At 36.4% G+C, this 18,118-nt stretch overlaps 7 protein-coding genes and 8 long non-coding RNA genes across 15 annotated transcripts; 8 read left to right on the top strand and 7 right to left on the bottom strand.

Moving 5' to 3' along the window:
* The first annotated feature begins 21 nt into the window (after window positions 1–21).
* Window positions 22–1,758, top strand: vps4 (AAA family ATPase Vps4). Its single transcript, NM_001018484.3, has 4 exons — window positions 22–159; window positions 226–337; window positions 448–934; window positions 994–1,758. Exons 1-4 carry the CDS (start codon window positions 136–138, stop codon window positions 1,667–1,669), a joined length of 1,299 nt encoding a protein of 432 aa, NP_593086.1. The 5' UTR covers window positions 22–135; the 3' UTR covers window positions 1,670–1,758.
* On the bottom strand, window positions 381–1,853 carry SPOM_SPNCRNA.688. The gene has a single exon (NR_151055.1). It is a non-coding gene; the product is annotated as a non-coding RNA, possible alternative UTR (long non-coding RNA).
* On the bottom strand, window positions 1,787–3,803 carry ptc3 (protein phosphatase PP2C catalytic subunit Ptc3). The gene is made up of 3 exons (NM_001018485.3): window positions 3,396–3,803; window positions 3,064–3,137; window positions 1,787–3,024 (listed from the first exon to the last, which is right to left on the bottom strand). Exons 1-3 carry the CDS (start codon window positions 3,721–3,723, stop codon window positions 2,182–2,184), a joined length of 1,245 nt encoding a protein of 414 aa, NP_593087.1. The 5' UTR covers window positions 3,724–3,803; the 3' UTR covers window positions 1,787–2,181.
* On the top strand, window positions 2,461–3,147 carry SPOM_SPNCRNA.2362. Its single transcript, NR_191730.1, has one exon. It is a non-coding gene; the product is annotated as a non-coding RNA (long non-coding RNA).
* Window positions 3,477–4,149, top strand: SPOM_SPNCRNA.2363. The gene has a single exon (NR_191731.1). It is a non-coding gene; the product is annotated as a non-coding RNA (long non-coding RNA).
* On the bottom strand, window positions 4,111–4,973 carry smn1 (SMN complex subunit Smn1/Gem1). The gene is made up of 2 exons (NM_001018486.3): window positions 4,508–4,973; window positions 4,111–4,448 (listed from the first exon to the last, which is right to left on the bottom strand). Exons 1-2 carry the CDS (start codon window positions 4,866–4,868, stop codon window positions 4,351–4,353), a joined length of 459 nt encoding a protein of 152 aa, NP_593088.1. The 5' UTR covers window positions 4,869–4,973; the 3' UTR covers window positions 4,111–4,350.
* On the top strand, window positions 4,275–5,388 carry SPOM_SPNCRNA.2364. The gene has a single exon (NR_191732.1). It is a non-coding gene; the product is annotated as a non-coding RNA (long non-coding RNA).
* A 153-nt stretch (window positions 5,389–5,541) lies between these two features.
* On the top strand, window positions 5,542–8,418 carry SPOM_SPAC2G11.09 (Ca(2+) transporter). Its single transcript, NM_001018487.3, has 2 exons — window positions 5,542–5,803; window positions 5,913–8,418. Exons 1-2 carry the CDS (start codon window positions 5,758–5,760, stop codon window positions 8,246–8,248), a joined length of 2,382 nt encoding a protein of 793 aa, NP_593089.2. The 5' UTR covers window positions 5,542–5,757; the 3' UTR covers window positions 8,249–8,418.
* On the bottom strand, window positions 6,772–7,042 carry SPOM_SPNCRNA.2365. The gene has a single exon (NR_191733.1). It is a non-coding gene; the product is annotated as a non-coding RNA (long non-coding RNA).
* Window positions 7,255–7,817, bottom strand: SPOM_SPNCRNA.2366. The gene has a single exon (NR_191734.1). It is a non-coding gene; the product is annotated as a non-coding RNA (long non-coding RNA).
* On the bottom strand, window positions 8,332–10,132 carry uba42 (thiosulfate sulfurtransferase). The gene is made up of 3 exons (NM_001018488.3): window positions 9,922–10,132; window positions 9,484–9,697; window positions 8,332–9,439 (listed from the first exon to the last, which is right to left on the bottom strand). Exons 1-3 carry the CDS (start codon window positions 10,028–10,030, stop codon window positions 8,557–8,559), a joined length of 1,206 nt encoding a protein of 401 aa, NP_593090.1. The 5' UTR covers window positions 10,031–10,132; the 3' UTR covers window positions 8,332–8,556.
* Window positions 8,598–10,224, top strand: SPOM_SPNCRNA.689. Its single transcript, NR_151056.1, has one exon. It is a non-coding gene; the product is annotated as a non-coding RNA (long non-coding RNA).
* A 115-nt stretch (window positions 10,225–10,339) lies between these two features.
* Window positions 10,340–13,609, bottom strand: prh1 (ATP-dependent RNA helicase Prh1). The gene is made up of 3 exons (NM_001018489.3): window positions 11,527–13,609; window positions 11,375–11,443; window positions 10,340–11,331 (listed from the first exon to the last, which is right to left on the bottom strand). The coding sequence occupies exons 1-3, from the start codon at window positions 13,516–13,518 to the stop codon at window positions 11,233–11,235; spliced, it is 2,160 nt and encodes a 719-aa protein (NP_593091.1). The 5' UTR covers window positions 13,519–13,609; the 3' UTR covers window positions 10,340–11,232.
* SPOM_SPNCRNA.690 lies at window positions 11,253–13,682 on the top strand. Its single transcript, NR_151058.1, has one exon. It is a non-coding gene; the product is annotated as a non-coding RNA (long non-coding RNA).
* Window positions 13,683–13,955: 273 nt separating this feature from the next.
* Window positions 13,956–18,113, top strand: rqh1 (RecQ type DNA helicase Rqh1). Its single transcript, NM_001018490.3, has one exon. It carries the CDS (start codon window positions 14,046–14,048, stop codon window positions 18,030–18,032), a length of 3,987 nt encoding a protein of 1,328 aa, NP_593092.1. The 5' UTR covers window positions 13,956–14,045; the 3' UTR covers window positions 18,033–18,113.
* The last annotated feature ends 5 nt before the right edge of the window (window positions 18,114–18,118 follow it).

Consider the following 18,118-nt stretch of genomic DNA (forward strand, 5'->3'; position numbering starts at 1 on the left):
TTGCTACTGATTGTACTACTCACACCAAAACCCATTATCCAGAGCAGACCCGTTCAGTAACTTAGCTTTTTAATTTCATTGGATTTTCTTTTAAATCTACCTTTTTCATCATTAATTTGATATTTGGCTTCTGTGATGTCCAATCCAGATTGTTTAAGTGTAAGACTGTTGCATGGAGTAACTCGTCCGAATTTGAACCTTTGTCTAACATTCTAACTACTGTAGAAAGCAATTTCATTAGTAAAAACTGCTATTGATAATGACAATGCCGAGCAATATCCTGATGCTTACAAATATTATCAAAGTGCACTAGATTATTTTATGATGGCCCTAAAATGTAAGTTACTCAATAGTTTGAATTAGGGTGAGGATATATTGTCGCAATGATTCATAAGGAAATTTATATTTGGATCTACATTTTCAAGTTATTGTTTGCTAATATTTCAGATGAAAAAAATGAAAAATCTAAAGAAATAATTCGTTCAAAAGTTATCGAATATCTAGATAGAGCGGAGAAGCTCAAGGTTTATTTACAGGAGAAAAACAATCAAATTTCTTCAAAAAGTAGAGTCTCTAATGGAAATGTAGAGGGGAGCAATTCTCCAACCGCTAATGAAGCGTTAGACTCTGATGCAAAAAAGTTAAGAAGTGCATTGACTAGTGCAATTTTAGTAGAAAAACCAAACGTTCGTTGGGATGATATAGCGGGACTAGAAAACGCAAAAGAAGCTTTGAAAGAGACAGTTTTGCTACCTATTAAGCTGCCGCAATTATTTTCACACGGTAGAAAGCCTTGGTCAGGAATATTGCTCTATGGTCCTCCTGGTACTGGTAAATCGTACCTTGCAAAAGCAGTCGCTACTGAAGCTGGTTCTACTTTCTTTTCGATTAGCTCCTCAGATTTAGTTAGTAAATGGATGGGTGAAAGCGAAAGGTTTGTTATTCTACGTTAAAACTATTTACTCTTTAATATTTACATGACTAACATTATAGGCTTGTTCGTCAACTTTTTGAAATGGCGCGTGAACAAAAACCATCTATCATTTTCATTGATGAAATCGATTCACTGTGCGGAAGCAGAAGCGAAGGTGAGAGTGAATCTTCTCGAAGGATTAAGACAGAATTTTTGGTACAAATGAATGGAGTTGGAAAGGATGAAAGTGGAGTTCTGGTTCTGGGTGCCACGAATATTCCTTGGACTCTTGATTCTGCTATTCGCCGACGTTTCGAAAAGCGTATTTACATTCCCCTGCCTAATGCTCATGCCCGCGCTCGGATGTTCGAGCTTAATGTCGGTAAAATACCTTCGGAACTGACCTCACAAGATTTCAAAGAACTTGCTAAAATGACCGATGGCTACTCGGGTTCAGATATTTCTATTGTTGTTCGTGATGCAATAATGGAGCCTGTAAGACGAATTCACACAGCTACCCATTTCAAAGAGGTATATGATAACAAGTCTAATAGGACCCTTGTAACTCCTTGTTCTCCTGGTGATCCTGATGCATTTGAATCTAGTTGGCTAGAGGTGAATCCTGAAGACATTATGGAACCAAAACTTACTGTTCGAGATTTCTACAGTGCAGTTCGTAAAGTCAAGCCTACGCTTAATGCTGGTGATATAGAAAAGCACACACAATTTACAAAGGACTTTGGAGCAGAGGGATAGTAATATGATAAAGGAGCTATTTTCGCTTAGTTTAATGATACCATTATTGTAAAGAAGTATAATATCATGACTACACTCACAAATGTTGAATCACTTTAGTAAATTATGGAACTAGTAGAATATTGAAGGGAATGTATATTGCTTCGACAATATCTATTAGGGCAATCGGAAATTAGTCTGGGTATGTTTACTCATGCCAGAGAAATATTTTCCATAATCTTAACTGATTTTGAATCAGGATTATAAAAGACAGTATTCGACAAAATTGATATAGAAATCGCATGCTATCAAAAAGTGCAAAGTAGCAACGTACCAAAAACCTTTTCATTCTCGGAGGTAATCGGTATACGTCGCAGGCACGTATTATACGAACAACAAAAGAAAAGCATGAAAAAATGTTGAAACAAAACCGCCTAGCGTGACTTTTATAATAAGTCAACAAATAATGCTAATTACGAGGAATATTCCTAAAAGCAAGTTACATTGTGTAATATGCGTGAAGTAGGGAATAATCAATCTGCTGCAGACACAGCCTCCTTATGATCATCCGCAACATCTTTGTTAGAATTTACGATATCGGTTTCACTTGAAGAATTTTCCTCCTCGGCTTTATGAGGGAAAAAGTGTTCTTTCCATCTGAACCCAGCTGCAAGGGATCCGTTGGTGGAATCATCTTCCTTAGAATTTTCATTCGCATCTTTGTCATATCCATCAGATCCATTTAACTTTACTTGATGAAAATTAGGTGGGACAATAACTTTCTTATTGTTATCGCCACTACGCCATCCTGGGCCATGATTTTCGGCATACTCAGGAGGAGCGCAGGGTCCGTCGTTAGCGGCAACTCTATCTGCAATCTTCTTATACCATGCTGATTTATCGTTTTCTTGCAATAAGGCAACTATACAAACAGTCATGTTGTCACAACCAAGGCCGGTAGTTTCGGTGTCACTGGCTATGCAGTTATCCATTAAATTTTCAGCAATCTTCTCAAGAGAGGTTCCAGCAACTATGCCACGTCTAACAAACTCGATCACTTGCTGCGAAGTCTTGCAATCCCAAATACCATCACAAGCGAGTACGACGAATTCATCATCGTCAGTAATCTCATGTACAACAACATCCGGTAAGGCAGTAACTATTTGTTTTTCTGGTTCTAAATTACTGTTTTTGAACTCAAAATCACCGATAGCTCTTGACAAAGCCAAATTTCCATTTACACGGCCAAAGTCTACAAAGCCACCAGCCGCACAAATACGGGCTTTTTCGGCTTCATTTGAAGGCTTATGGTCTGCTGATAGAGGTTTTGCAATTCCCTTACTGCCAAGGACAGTTCTTGAGTCACCGGCATTAGCCTACACAATTAGTAAGACTAAACAACTTCCAAGACTTACACAATAAAGTTTATTTCCAACACGAAGAACAACAGTGGCCGTGCAACCTGATGGATCCGTATGAAATTGATCATCTGTCAAAATAGTTAGCAAAATGCAATGTAGTGAAATGACAAATTTTTTTTCTGAAACCAAACTAAATGTAACAACTTTTCAACATCAAGAGGTAAACATTTCTATTATCTTGGTAACAATTTTTCTAAGCATTAACTAGACAAAAGAACAAAAAATCTATAAAAATTTCAAACACAAAATTCATCAATTTTTTGGCGACTTTAAAATGGTTATGATATCAATGAAAACAACTTTATCATTGTTAACAACAAACTTACCATCCAAAATAGCTTTATCAGCATTTAAAAATGAAGATTTCAAAGCATTAACAAAATCGCCTTTCTGAAAATCAGGATTCTTTTCAAGAATCTGAGGAAGATTGCTTCCACACCATTTCGCGACTTTGTCTCCACCGTGGCCGTCATAAACCGCAAAAAAGTCGACCGGGTCTTTTACTGCAGAGCACTCCATTGAAAGTATAGCAGAATGAGCATCTTCCATTGAGATACGCCATCCTTGCATGCTTGAAAGTCCATAAAGGACGAACTCATTGCTCCCGTTCACCGAGTGCTTCTCGGTGACTGGCTCTGATAATGTCTGACCCATTGACAGCTCTTGCTAATAGATGACACAAATTTTCACGTTTTCTTTTTGTGTCGCTTCAAAACGGGTTATGTAGTAGTGATAGGTAAATCGCTAGTAGGTGGTGGAGCTTGTCGGAGGGAGTGTTGTGGCACCCTCTACAACTACATCACCACCGTGGAGACGAACGATAGTTGTTAAAAGACTATGGAAGGTAACAAGATTAGCAGTAGTCAAGGCATATATGTAAACAACAGAATAAATGGTATCAAGGACTAAATACTTATAAATTTCAAATGTTCATTAAAAAACATGTGTAAACATAGCATATCCTATAAATTGATTTTTCAATGGTTTGCATTTTACTATGACTACAATAGAGACAAAAACAACGCTGAGTAGAATGCCCCAACAAATTCAGCAACTTGATTCAGAAAAAATTTCTATTAGGCAAAAATGATATTATTTTGATTCAATTAAAAATTCCATTGGATTTAATAAATGACCAAATAAATTCTACTTATTAGAAAGAAAATTGAAATAGAACTATTTGATAGGAGTAATAAATCTTAGCAATAGCAAGTAGGATAACAGTTTTATAACAACATCAACAATGAAGATATACATAACTTTGAAAAATAGCACAAGAAGCTAATCTTTACGTTGCTCACTTTTAGCAAGTCCTTCAGCTAAACCTGTATAGTAGCCCGCATAGTACCAGCTCATGATAAGCTTTTTGTAAGTCTCGTCTAAATCATTATGTTAATAATAGAGAGTCATAAATTTTCTTAGAAGACCTTTTACTTACCATATGTTAACCCTCTTATAGGGGGAGGAACTTCCATAAACTCTTGATGTGTCTCTGCTGCCCTTGTTTCAGGCTTTTCGTCGCTAAGGCCTTTATTATCTGCAAACTGTTGGATATGTGTATCTCCTTCCAATGTCGTCTCTGTTTGCTGATTTATCATCTGCTCACCTTCTTCTAGCTTACTTATTGATTCTTCTGTCCGTGCAGCTGAAATTAATTTTTCACCATCTAGCCTAGAATCCGGGTCCGATACTCCTCCCTTTGCTTCAATACTATGATACTTTTTGAATTCATGTAAAGCGGTTTCAAAGGCATTTCTGAGCTCTGAATCATCCCACACTTCTTTTTGGCTCTGGTCCATTTTTGGTACAAGTTGTAGATAATCTATTCCTGTATGTCTTTCTTTGTACCTTAAGAAAGCTTTATTAACAAGTAGTTTCCAACTTTGTTAACTCTTATATTAATTGAATATTATTAAAGTGAAAATATTGTTTATAAAGCACAACGCGTATAACGATAAACAGTTTGAGCTCGGCGATTCCGCTTACTACAACAATTATAATCTGCTGTGGTAACTTAGCTCCTTGCCTTAACTATCAGCCGCCTTAGTGGACAGGACTACAAGAATTCGAGGTCAAAGATATAACGAGGTTCGCACATGGCGATGTGAACTCGTGGAAGTATTGTGAAAGAATGTTTATTCCAATTCATCTTTGTTTACGATTTTGGCTTTATTATACCAAAAAGAAAAAGGAATTGTATAAGCTACAAAAATCAACCTAAATCAGTTATCTAATATCCACACGAATAATTCATTAAATGCTACATGCGCTAATATGGTTTAGCGAGGACTTCTCAGTAAGTTAGCTTTCTGGGATAGATTTTAAACTACCTAATTGAATTTAAGGTAGCTCCACGTAATTACGTTACATATTTTTATGCATCGTCATCTTAATTTACGTTAAGTACATATCGCATTCTGAAAGACCATGCGAATGGGTATTGGATGAGTATCGTTCTACTATCCCTCCTCTACATACATTCATATTTTAAAGATTTTCGTTCATGAAAAACTATCATAACATATTTCAATAGTGTATCTTTTGATAATTTCCTTTTTCCGTTACTTTTTACATGCATATAATACTTGGATAGATCAGATTTTTCTTGTTCTCGATTTTCTGAAACGATCGTTCATTCATTCCTCGATAATTTGACGAAAGGACCCTTAAGTTTGCTACTTTGCAATAATGGCTTTCAATGGATATGGTATTTTCGACAGTGATCCTAGAAAAAGTAAGTATACCTATCCTTCCCTCATTTGTAACAAAATTGCTAACGTTGTTTGAATCTTCGATCTGCGGGTGTTAATTCCTACAGATTCGAGATTCATCGCTGAAAACAGATCCATCGAGCGATTTAAGAACTCAATTTTGGCTCGCCTTTTTACTTGGAGCCTCTGCATGCGTATTCTTTTGCTTCTTTCGTAAAAGATGGAAAGTACTATATGCCCCTAGAACTACCATTGAAGGTCTCAATTTACCTACACTTTCTTCATCGTACTACAAATGGTTAATGGATTTAGTAAACATCCCTGATGATGTAGTGCAAAATTGTGCTGGTTTGGACGGCTACGTTTTTTTATTGTTTTTTAAAATGGGTATAAAATTCCTTTCTTTTGCTTCCCTGCTTGGCGTTTTGATTATTATGCCCGTCAATAAGCATTTTCGTGGAGATGCATTCGGGAATATTACTTTGTCGATGCCTGCCAAATCTGAATATTTCTTCTCAAGTCCACTTGTCAAGAAGTCAATTGTACAATCTCCTATTATTGCTAATGGTAGTGAGTTAAATGTTGGTGTGTTAGGACCTTCTTTATTTAATCCAATTGGTAATTTATCTGATATACCAGGTCTTCCACAGCCTGGTGATGGATTTCTCTATCTTTACGTTCTTTTTACTTACTTTATTTCCATTTTTCTTCTTTATGTTCTTTTTTCCTCAACAAAATCGATTGCTGACATTCGTCAATCATATCTGGCTCGTCAAAATAGATTGACGGACAGAACCGTTTTTATATCTGGTTTACCTAATGAACTTTGTTCAACGGAAAATTTAAAAGCATATTTTGATAAATTAGATGTGGGTTCTATAGACAGTTTAAGTATATGCCGAAATTACTCATACATGGATATATTACTGTCTAAAAAAAGTAAATACGTCAAGAAATTAGAAAAATATTGGTCTATCTATTTAAGTAACTGCAAAAAGCTTGGAATTTCCACTTTACCTCCTTCGAATTATCTTAGTCCAAACAGAGCAGAACTTGAATCAACACCAGAACAACTTTTGGAGGTTCCTTGGCAACATCATCAATGCCATCCGTTAATAAAAACTCATTTTTTTGGTATTTTTGGTCAAAAGATTGACGCAATCGATTTTTATTCGGCTAAGCTTTATAAAATAAGCCAACAGATTGAAAATGCTCGTTCTTTTGATTATCCTACCACAGGTCAGGCGTTTATAACGTTTGAATCTATGGCGACTGCGCAAATTGTAGCCCAAACTCATATTGACAGCAAATCATTGATGGGTTTGCATATTGAACTGGCACCTGCAGCAAATGATATTCAGTGGCATAATACCTATATCGGTAGATGGCATAAGTTTTTTCAAGGTTGGTTCATAACTCTCGTTACATTTATGATAATCTTGCTATGGACTGTTCCTGTGGGAGCCATTGCCGTATTTATTAACTTAGATACAATTCGAAGACTCTGGCCGGAACTTGGTCGTATGATTGAAGATCTCCCTTTTTTAAATTCTTTGTTGCGCACTTTCCTTCCAACGTTGGTTTATTCACTATTCATCAGCATTTCACCATTTCTTTTTCGATGGTTATCGTCTATGCAAGGCCTGAGCTCTCGCGCTGAAGAGGAAATTTACGCTGTTGGTAAGAATTATGCTTATCTCTTTGTAAACTTTTTTCTAGTCTATGTTATTGCTGGTTCAACTTCAATTTGGGAGTTAGCAAAAGATACCACCAGTTTTGCGCATTTCCTTGCCAACAGGTTACCACATCAAGCTCAATTTTTTATCGATTTAATAGTTTTGCAAGGTATTGGAATGTTCCCTTTGAAATTGATACAGCTTGGAAAACTGTCATCATATTTTGTACGTCGATCCTTTGTGCCATATTCTATTGCTTCTAAAAAATTCGAAACGCCCGATTCTTTTAGCGTAGGCATATTTCTGCCCCAGCCCATGTTTATAATGCTTATATGTTTATGCTATAGCATAATTTCTCCTCTTATTTTGGTGTTTGGTTTAATATATTTTATTATAGGGTTTCTGGTATACAAGTACGAGCTCATATATCAAATGGAACATCCACAGCATTCAACTGGTGAATTATGGAGTACCATTTTTCTACGAATGATTTTTGGTTGTGTAATTATGCAATTAACCATGATGGGATTGATGAGTTTACGGAAGGCATACTGGCTCAGCACGGTAATCTTCCCTCTTCTTTGTTTCACAGTAATATCTGCTTACAACTTCTCAACAATGATAAGAAGTTCAATGCAGTTTGTCTCACTTTATTACATTCGAACACATCAAAGTAACACGCTCTCATCAGAATCAGAAAGCCGTAACTCAGAAAGTTCTGGCTCCTATGTTCATCCGGGCTTCGATCTAAGCAACGAAGAATTGCCTTTAATTGATTTGAACACCGCTTAATATTGTTTTTAAGTCATGTTCTTATTTAATACCGTCACCCTACATCCATCGTTCCCAACACTTTTCGTTTATTCATATTTATTTTCGTTTTTTATTTAGTTTAGTTTTTTATTCAAATCGCATAGCTGCTTTTTATTCAATAAAAGCTTTTTGGCTGATTACCTTTCGACTGTTTTGTAAGATGAACAATTTGGGCTGCTACATTTTGCACTTAAAGTTATAAGCCCTGAGTAAATTCCATTGTAATGAAAATGTTATAATAAAGTACAATATCATTAGTATTAAAAATACTAAAGTAATTTTTAATTTCAATACAGTGGGAAATTTGGGTCGACTTCAGTAGACCAACCTTTTAGTCCAGCGACAACGTCAAATATGTCAGCTTGGGGATTTAGTTCTTGAAGTTTTCTAACTGCTGTTTGTGAAGTGTTTCCACTGCGGCAAATAACACAGACTTTTCCGGATAAATTTTGCAGTGAGTCGACTTCACTTAAGGGAATATTTTTAAATAAAGGAAGACGGCATATTCCAAATTGTACTGGCTCACGAACATCTAGGAAAGTAATATGAGGTGATGTTTCAATTAAATTTTTTAAATCCAGCGCAGAAATCCTTCTGATAGGAGCTAATTGTTTAGATAACGTAGGAACATAATCACAAATGGTAGTGTATTCTTTGGGAGAAGATTCCATAAATTCTCGACTAAGCATTTTGTTCGGACCACAGGCCTTGCAGCTTTGTTGGCGTGGGCGGATGCGAATATGCTTCCATTGAGGGACTTTGAATGCATGAAAAAGGAGCATATATGGATCGAACTGATCTTTTTTTATTCCATTTATATGCAAAATCAGTTTTACCGTTTCTAAAGCTTGCATCGTCCCCATCGTGCCAACAACTGGACCAAGGATACCAGATTTAGCACAACTCGCAACAACTGGTGTGGGATTTGGGAACATACAACGATAACAGGGACCATTACAATAATTGTAAATACATAATTGTCCTTCTAATTTTAAGGCTGAAGCGGAAACCAATGGCCTGCCTAGAAGAACGCAAGTGTCCGAAATTAAATACCTTGTATACTGATTATCCGTGCAATCCAAAACCACATCATACTGTTCGATTATACTAAACAGATTTGAAGCACTCGCAAATTCCAAGTAAGTATTAATAATTACATTAGGGTTAAGACTAAGCGTTAGAAAAACAATTGTACACAAAATAATTTCACATACTCTTCTAAAAATTGCTTTGCAGATATAGCTTTGTGCATTCCTTGTTTACTAGTAGAATGAATGATTTGACGATGCAAATTGCTTTTGTCAACAACATCTCCATCCATGATCCCTAAAGTTCCAATTCCTGCAGCGACTAAATATTGCATGGCAGGACATCCAAGGCCGCCTGCTCCAATTACCAGAACTGAAGACCTTTTAAGAGATAATTGACCTATTGGTTAGAAAACTGATTTAAAAAAGTAGCAGACTCCGAAGACTAGATTATCAAATTTAGATTATTCTAATCAATAAGCTTTCATTATAACATTTCGGTAAGTTAACATAAAAATGTTTCAATTATTAATATGTCCATCTTGAAAGAAGCTCTTAAATTCAATATTGAACTGGATTAAGAGTTTTAAAAAATTTGATAACTTCTGAAAGTACTTAACATACCTGGAAGACCTATCTCAGAAAGCAGCATTTGACGTCCATATCGGGAATACTCGTCGAGCGACAATTCCAACCCATTGCTTGAGCAAATTATTTTCTCTTGTGGATTCATCCTCTTCTTTTTTCTCACTCTTGCAGAAGTTGTACGAATGCTTGAAATTTCTGACACAGAATTTCGTTTTCTAAATAATTAGCAGCTTAAAGACTTAAAGTTGCTGTCTACAGCTACACTAACATACTTAACGTCAACTACATTTTGTGTTACTTATATTAATGTGCTAATAATCATTTAAATACATTAAGCTACGCATTCAGTAATTTAATTTTAAGGATTCGTTATGTTGCAGCAAGTTTTCCATCCGATCTCTATAATGTTACAGGAATAAAAGCGTAATATGCATTTGAAATATTCTTGTACAAGGTGACTTTCAAAGAAAATATCATTAAGAACTTGGTTCATAATGAACTGAGAATTGAGCTCTATTTCTGAGTAGTAACTGTTGATGTTTTACTGTAAGTAGTAATGTTCTATATCATGTTTATTATCGTAAATAGATTAACAAAATAAGACATACAGTAGTAAGCAATGTAAAAAAATTTCTATACTGTTGTTAACAACACGGCGACATAAATCTCACAAAGTGTATTATCGAGTATCGTTACTAAAAAAAAGACTCATTAATACGTGTTGGATTGAAGTACTGAAATGAAAGCATGGAGGTAATTATTGGTTGAAAGCTGCTCACGGCTGAATTGAAATTGCTTAAAAACAATGATTTTTCCATCGTCGGAGAAAACAAATAAGTGAAGCTTTTACAACAGTATCTTAGTATATTAAAAGACTTTAATATACAAGTATATTTGCGTAACTTAGGTAACTATACAAAAATTATATTTCCACCTTCTGTCAAAAATACACGTGCAATTATGAACAAAGAGATTGTCGGACTTTTTTTAGTAAACGTATTATAAGAAATCAAGGAAACAAACATAGACTTGACATTTCAAGCATTTTGTGAGGAAAGCCCAGAAAGGGAACGAAATAATAATTTGATCCCAAGGTTGTAAATCATTGCCAATCTTTCATGAGTCTTAATAGAATTAACGACAGGCAACGTGAGAAAAAAAAGTATATACATGCACATAGATGTCTTAGAAAATTCAGAGACATGGAAGAATATTAAAGAAAATTACCAATCGCAAACCATAAAAAACTATTCCCTCAAAAAAATTAAAATATTGTAGTTTCCAGATTTACTAAAATGTAGTGACTTAATATATGCGCTTTTTTTATTTTTTTAAGCAACTGAAATGTTAAGTGGACCGGCGGGCAAGGTAGTGAGGAGCAACCGCATTAAGCCAGTTACTCCGAATAGAACTAACTCCACGAACATAAGATTTCGTAGTAAATACCTGAATGATTAGATTAAAAAAAATTTGAAACAATGACACTTACCAATTCGTGGTACATTATTGCCTCAACTTTCTTTCCGAACAAGGAAGAAGAGGGGTGAATTGAAATGGTCTAATTTGGATTAGAAAGGTTTGGCAGGATTAATTACATATACATGCAACATGTATTTGTATGTCATTAAAGAGAAAACTTACCTGATTGCCTATAATAGTTCGATAAGAACCGTCAGGATGTAGTAAAGCTGTATTTGTAATGTACCCTGACAAGAAAGAGAGAAGGAGATTTTCGGAGTTGACTTCGGGAGAAGAATTAAGCTCCCACCCATCCTTTAAACAATGCTCGCGTAATTGCTTACGAATATCCAAAATAGTTTTTAAAGCACGTCGATTGATAAAGTTTTGAGAGCACCATTGCTTGCGTGAATCGTGACTGGATTCCAGATATTGCCTCAATGCATTTAAACAAGTAAGAAGATCCCCTTCAGAATGCAAAAATTTAAGTCTAGCCTCAATGGCTTCGTCTCGCTTTTCTTGAGGGAATAGAAACATGGAATCCGTAGAAAGACATGAAACTACGTCTATTACTTCGGATAAGCAATTATGCTCTCGTGCAGCAAGTACTGCCCGTGCTAATGAAGGAAGAAGGGGAATTAAAGACATTTGATAACCCAAATCATTAATATGACCATTGTCATCTAATGCACCTATCGAATAGAGATGTTCCAAAGCACGAAGCAGACCTTCTTTGGAAGGTGGATCCATATAATGGAAATTTATTACATCGTTTTGGCCGCGAGCCTTTAAGGTAAGGACAGCCTGAGAAAGGTCTATGCGCTTAATTTCGGGAATAGTCTCCTTAGGAAGTTTATCAAAATCAGCTTCGGTATAAATCCTATAACATTGACCAGCAGCTTCACGACCAGCACGTCCAGAACGTTGCATAGCAGCTGATTGGGAGATAGGCTGAACAGTTAAACTTTCGAGGCCAAGCTTACTATTAAATTGTTTAATTTTCGCCAAGCCCGTATCAATAACATAACGGATTCCGGATATTGTAACAGAAGTTTCAGCAATATTAGTAGACAATACAACCTTTCTATGATTAGCTAAAGCAGGCAAGAACACTTGAAGCTGTTGCTCCTGTGGAAGGCTGGCAAACAATGGACAAGCTTGAATTTGTGGAAGATTGGATGGTAACTGTTTAGAATAACTTTTAATTAACGCTTCCAATGCCTCAATCTCATCCTGGCCAGTTAAAAAAACTAGAATATCGCCAGGAGGCAACTTAGTATGAAGTTGGAAAATTGTACGTAAGCAAGCATCAAGATAGTCGGGTTCAGGAGTGTAAGTATAGTGAATTTGCACAGGGTACTGGCGGCCACTAATGTAACAAATCTCGGCGCCATCAAAAAACTCGGAAAACCTTTCCGCATTTAAAGTAGCACTCATGATGATTACCCTCAATGCAGGTCTCTTTTTAATAATTTTTTTGACAAAGCCAAGTAGCATGTCAGTCATTAACGTGCGTTCATGAGCTTCGTCAAGAATCAACGTGTGGTATTGAGAAAGTATTGGATCATTAATAAGCTCCCGCAAAAGCATACCATCTGTTAAGTATTTTATCCTTGTTTTTTTACTGGTAGTATCATCAAACCTAATTGAATAACCCACCTGTTCACCTAAACGACAGCCTTGTTCCGCAGCTACGCGCTTGGCCAAATTGACAGCAGCAACACGTCTTGGCTGAGTTATAGCAACACATCCTTCTTGGGCATAAGGACATTCGTTTAGGAATTGCGGAATCTGAGTAGATTTTCCTGAGCCAGTCTCTCCGACTACCACAATAACTCGATTGTCTTGAATTTGCTGGCACAAAGTATCATGTGCCTCCCAAATTGGTAAGTTTTTCCTTTGTTCCAAGATATCTTTTCTTTTTGAAGGCGAGTTTTCAGATCGTTTTTCAGGTGAACTATTGTCTGAACCGACTACCTCGTTCGCTCCAAAATCTGTATCTTGTTCTAAAAAGTTTACAACCGAAACTGTTGATTTTTTTGTTGTGTTTTTCGAAGCTTTCCTGTTCTTTTTTTTATTTGGAGCTTTAATCCGTTGGCCCCCAACCAACCCATCAGTTAAGTTTTGTTTTGTAATTGAACCGCCATTTCTCAATTTTCCACTGACTTTTACCATTTTTACCTAACTTATTAAACAAAACCAAAAATTCCCCCAACCTAGTAAAACCACATAAAAAATAACCTATTGCCGACGAGGTGCGTCGCTTGTTGTTTGCAAGAAATTCTTTTGCTGTATACCTCGAAAGCACAGGTGAGGGTGGAGCATTAAAAGTATACGGATGCACTTGGTAAATTCGTTATTTATTATGTTTTTAAAAAGCTAGCTAACTTAATGCACCATTTATTTTGACAGCTAAAATTGTTACAAAATAGAACATTAAACATCCAATTTCTGGCTAATTAAAATAAAAAAGTGCTAATGTTTTTGAATTCCTCAGCATATATCTTGCTGTTTACCATTCCATTAAGGTAGTGCGGTCTAGCGAAATAGAATCAATACTACTCGGTAAATGAAATTTGTAAGTCGCGCAGTCGCTTTTATTTCTAGTCTTCAGCAACTCGCAATTTGTGATTTTAGTTTTGCATTTCAACAGAACAATGCTTGGATGAGAACTCCTTAATTGCGGCTGTTGGAATTGGAATATGACAGTAACGAAAACAAACCTTAATCGTCATCTAGATTGGTTTTTTCGTGAAAGCCCTCAAAAAATCGAAAATGTCACTAGCCCCATTAAAACATTGGACTTCGTAAAAGTTAAAGTATCTTCTTCTGATATCGTGGTAAAGGATTCAATACCTCATAAGAGCAAGAACGTGTTTGATGACTTTGATGATGGTTATGCTATTGATTTAACAGAAGAGCATCAAAGCTCTTCATTGAATAATTTAAAATGGAAAGATGTTGAAGGACCCAATATCCTGAAACCAATCAAAAAAATTGCAGTTCCAGCTTCTGAAAGCGAAGAAGATTTTGATGATGTGGATGAAGAAATGTTAAGAGCAGCTGAGATGGAGGTTTTTCAAAGTTGCCAACCATTGGCCGTTAATACTGCTGATACTACCGTTTCGCACTCAACATCTAGCTCAAACGTCCCTCGTTCCCTAAACAAAATACATGATCCTTCCAGATTTATCAAAGATAACGACGTTGAAAATAGGATTCACGTTAGTAGTGCTTCAAAAGTTGCAAGTATCAGCAATACCTCTAAACCTAACCCAATCGTCAGCGAAAATCCAATTTCTGCAACTTCGGTATCCATCGAAATCCCTATCAAACCAAAAGAGCTATCTAATAACTTACCATTCCCTCGTTTGAATAACAACAACACTAATAATAATAATGATAATAATGCTATAGAGAAGAGGGATTCCGCTTCGCCTACACCTAGCAGTGTCTCGTCACAAATTTCAATTGATTTTAGTACATGGCCTCATCAAAATTTATTGCAATATCTGGATATATTACGTGATGAAAAGAGTGAAATCAGTGATAGAATTATAGAGGTTATGGAAAGATATCCTTTTTCTTCGCGATTCAAAGAGTGGATTCCTAAGCGGGATATTTTATCTCAAAAAATTTCTTCAGTACTTGAAGTGCTGTCCAACAACAATAATAGTAATAATAATAATGGAAATAATGGTACGGTTCCTAATGCTAAAACTTTTTTTACTCCTCCTTCCTCGATTACCCAACAGGTGCCATTCCCTTCTACAATAATTCCGGAGTCTACCGTGAAAGAAAATAGCACTCGGCCATATGTTAATTCACATCTTGTTGCAAATGATAAAATAACAGCCACTCCTTTTCATTCGGAAGCAGTTGTCTCTCCTTTGCAAAGTAATATTCGCAATTCTGATATTGCTGAATTTGATGAATTCGACATCGACGATGCCGATTTTACCTTTAATACAACGGATCCGATTAATGATGAGTCAGGTGCCTCAAGTGATGTTGTTGTGATCGATGATGAAGAAGATGATATTGAAAATAGACCTTTAAACCAAGCTTTGAAAGCCAGTAAAGCTGCAGTTTCCAATGCTTCACTTCTTCAATCCAGTTCGCTTGATAGGCCGTTACTTGGTGAAATGAAGGATAAAAACCATAAAGTTTTGATGCCATCTTTAGATGATCCCATGCTTTCGTATCCTTGGTCAAAAGAAGTCTTAGGTTGCTTGAAACATAAGTTTCATCTGAAAGGATTTCGTAAAAACCAACTTGAAGCAATTAATGGAACGCTTTCTGGTAAAGATGTATTCATTTTGATGCCTACTGGAGGAGGTAAAAGTTTATGTTACCAGCTTCCTGCAGTTATCGAAGGCGGAGCATCGCGAGGAGTCACACTCGTTATATCTCCTCTTCTTTCTTTAATGCAAGATCAACTTGATCACTTAAGAAAACTAAATATACCTTCGCTACCGCTTAGTGGTGAGCAGCCTGCTGATGAAAGAAGACAGGTCATTTCGTTTCTTATGGCTAAAAACGTGTTGGTAAAGCTCCTTTATGTAACGCCTGAGGGATTAGCTAGTAATGGGGCGATTACAAGGGTATTAAAAAGCTTATATGAAAGGAAACTTTTGGCTAGAATTGTGATTGACGAAGCTCACTGCGTCAGTCACTGGGGCCATGATTTTCGACCAGATTATAAGCAATTGGGCTTACTCAGAGATCGATACCAAGGTATTCCTTTTATGGCGTTGACAGCCACTGCAAATGAAATTGTCAAAAAAGATATCATTAACACCTTGAGAATGGAGAACTGCTTGGAATTAAAGTCTAGTTTTAATAGACCTAATCTTTTTTACGAAATCAAGCCCAAAAAAGATCTTTACACCGAGTTATATCGCTTCATTAGCAACGGTCATCTTCACGAATCTGGTATTATTTATTGCTTATCTAGAACTAGTTGCGAACAAGTGGCAGCCAAACTTCGAAATGACTATGGTTTGAAAGCATGGCATTATCACGCTGGTCTTGAAAAAGTTGAAAGGCAGAGAATTCAGAATGAATGGCAATCTGGTAGCTATAAAATAATTGTCGCAACAATTGCATTTGGTATGGGAGTTGACAAAGGCGACGTTCGCTTTGTAATCCACCACAGTTTTCCGAAATCCTTGGAAGGCTATTATCAAGAAACTGGGCGCGCTGGTCGTGATGGAAAACCTGCGCATTGTATTATGTTTTATAGCTATAAGGACCACGTTACATTTCAAAAGCTGATAATGAGCGGAGACGGAGATGCTGAGACTAAAGAAAGACAGCGTCAAATGCTTAGACAAGTTATTCAGTTTTGCGAAAACAAAACTGACTGCAGGAGAAAGCAAGTCCTTGCTTATTTCGGTGAAAACTTTGATAAAGTGCACTGCAGAAAAGGATGCGACATTTGCTGCGAAGAAGCAACATACATTAAACAGGATATGACCGAATTTTCACTGCAAGCAATTAAGTTATTGAAAAGTATTTCTGGGAAAGCAACTCTTCTTCAATTGATGGATATTTTTCGAGGCAGTAAAAGTGCCAAAATTGTGGAGAATGGATGGGACCGTTTGGAAGGCGCAGGAGTGGGTAAGCTTTTAAATCGTGGAGATAGTGAACGTTTATTTCATCATCTCGTTTCTGAAGGTGTATTTGTTGAGAAAGTTGAGGCAAACCGTCGAGGATTTGTCTCAGCTTACGTTGTTCCCGGCAGACAAACAATCATTAATTCTGTACTTGCTGGCAAACGCAGGATAATTTTGGATGTCAAAGAGTCATCTTCAAAGCCGGACACGTCTAGTCGCTCACTTTCACGTAGTAAAACGCTGCCTGCTCTTCGAGAATATCAGTTGAAATCTACTACTGCATCTGTTGATTGTTCCATTGGAACACGTGAAGTAGATGAAATTTATGATTCTCAAATGCCACCGGTGAAACCCTCATTAATTCACTCAAGAAACAAGATTGACTTAGAAGAGCTTTCAGGACAGAAATTTATGAGCGAATATGAGATAGATGTTATGACTCGCTGTCTAAAAGACCTTAAACTTTTAAGAAGCAACTTAATGGCCATAGATGACAGCAGAGTGTCTTCGTATTTCACAGATTCCGTATTACTAAGTATGGCCAAAAAGCTTCCCAGGAATGTAAAGGAATTAAAGGAAATACACGGTGTAAGTAATGAAAAAGCTGTAAATTTAGGGCCTAAATTTTTACAAGTGATTCAAAAATTCATTGACGAGAAAGAACAAAATCTCGAGGGAACAGAGCTTGACCCTTCTCTGCAATCTCTGGATACTGATTACCCGATTGACACCAATGCTCTAAGTTTAGACCATGAGCAAGGGTTTTCTGATGATAGCGACAGTGTTTACGAACCTTCTAGTCCTATTGAAGAAGGGGATGAAGAAGTGGATGGTCAACGGAAAGACATTTTAAATTTTATGAATTCTCAATCTTTAACGCAAACTGGCTCAGTTCCTAAGCGTAAATCAACATCATATACTCGACCCTCTAAATCATATCGCCATAAGCGTGGTAGTACAAGTTATAGTCGAAAAAGAAAGTATTCGACTTCACAAAAAGACTCTCGAAAAACTTCTAAAAGTGCCAACACATCATTCATACATCCCATGGTTAAGCAAAATTATCGTTAATTTATTCCTGTTAATTTATGGTTCGTTTATTGTACATGTGCGTTCATTTAAACATTGTCTATAATACGTTAGAAAGTAGGCTTTAT

Source organism: Schizosaccharomyces pombe (genome assembly GCF_000002945.2).
Source record: "Schizosaccharomyces pombe strain 972h- genome assembly, chromosome: I".
NCBI classification, from domain to species: Eukaryota; Fungi; Ascomycota; class Schizosaccharomycetes; order Schizosaccharomycetales; family Schizosaccharomycetaceae; genus Schizosaccharomyces; species Schizosaccharomyces pombe.

What these genes read in the sequence shown, in the direction of transcription:
- vps4 (NM_001018484.3), top strand. Translation starts at nt 136, where the DNA reads ATGTCCAATCCAGATTGTTTAAGT. An exon ending in CCAATCCAGATTGTTTAAGT is followed by an intron (nt 160 to 225) that starts GTAAGACTGTTG and finishes TAACTACTGTAG; the next exon opens with AAAGCAATTTCATTAGTAAA. An exon ending in TGGATGGGTGAAAGCGAAAG is followed by an intron (nt 935 to 993) that starts GTTTGTTATTCT and finishes CTAACATTATAG; the next exon opens with GCTTGTTCGTCAACTTTTTG.
- ptc3 (NM_001018485.3), bottom strand. Translation starts at nt 3,723, where the DNA reads ATGGGTCAGACATTATCAGAGCCAGTCACCGAGAAGCACTCGGTGAAC. An exon ending in TGATAAAGCTATTTTGGATG is followed by an intron (nt 3,138 to 3,395) that starts GTAAGTTTGTTG and finishes CTATTTTGACAG; the next exon opens with ATGATCAATTTCATACGGAT. An exon ending in TTGGAAATAAACTTTATTGT is followed by an intron (nt 3,025 to 3,063) that starts GTAAGTCTTGGA and finishes CTAATTGTGTAG; the next exon opens with GCTAATGCCGGTGACTCAAG.
- smn1 (NM_001018486.3), bottom strand. Translation starts at nt 4,868, where the DNA reads ATGGACCAGAGCCAAAAAGAAGTGTGGGATGATTCAGAGCTCAGAAAT. An exon ending in TATAAGAGGGTTAACATATG is followed by an intron (nt 4,449 to 4,507) that starts GTAAGTAAAAGG and finishes ATAATGATTTAG; the next exon opens with ACGAGACTTACAAAAAGCTT.
- SPOM_SPAC2G11.09 (NM_001018487.3), top strand. Translation starts at nt 5,758, where the DNA reads ATGGCTTTCAATGGATATGGTATTTTCGACAGTGATCCTAGAAAAA. An exon ending in CGACAGTGATCCTAGAAAAA is followed by an intron (nt 5,804 to 5,912) that starts GTAAGTATACCT and finishes CGCTGAAAACAG; the next exon opens with ATCCATCGAGCGATTTAAGA.
- uba42 (NM_001018488.3), bottom strand. Translation starts at nt 10,030, where the DNA reads ATGAATCCACAAGAGAAAATAATTTGCTCAAGCAATGGGTTGGAATTG. An exon ending in TTCTGAGATAGGTCTTCCAG is followed by an intron (nt 9,698 to 9,921) that starts GTATGTTAAGTA and finishes TCTAACCAATAG; the next exon opens with GTCAATTATCTCTTAAAAGG. An exon ending in GCAAAGCAATTTTTAGAAGA is followed by an intron (nt 9,440 to 9,483) that starts GTATGTGAAATT and finishes TCTAACGCTTAG; the next exon opens with TCTTAACCCTAATGTAATTA.
- prh1 (NM_001018489.3), bottom strand. Translation starts at nt 13,518, where the DNA reads ATGGTAAAAGTCAGTGGAAAATTGAGAAATGGCGGTTCAATTACAAAA. An exon ending in GAACTATTATAGGCAATCAG is followed by an intron (nt 11,444 to 11,526) that starts GTAAGTTTTCTC and finishes AATCCAAATTAG; the next exon opens with ACCATTTCAATTCACCCCTC. An exon ending in CAATAATGTACCACGAATTG is followed by an intron (nt 11,332 to 11,374) that starts GTAAGTGTCATT and finishes CTAATCATTCAG; the next exon opens with GTATTTACTACGAAATCTTA.
- rqh1 (NM_001018490.3), top strand. Translation starts at nt 14,046, where the DNA reads ATGACAGTAACGAAAACAAACCTTAATCGTCATCTAGATTGGTTTTTT.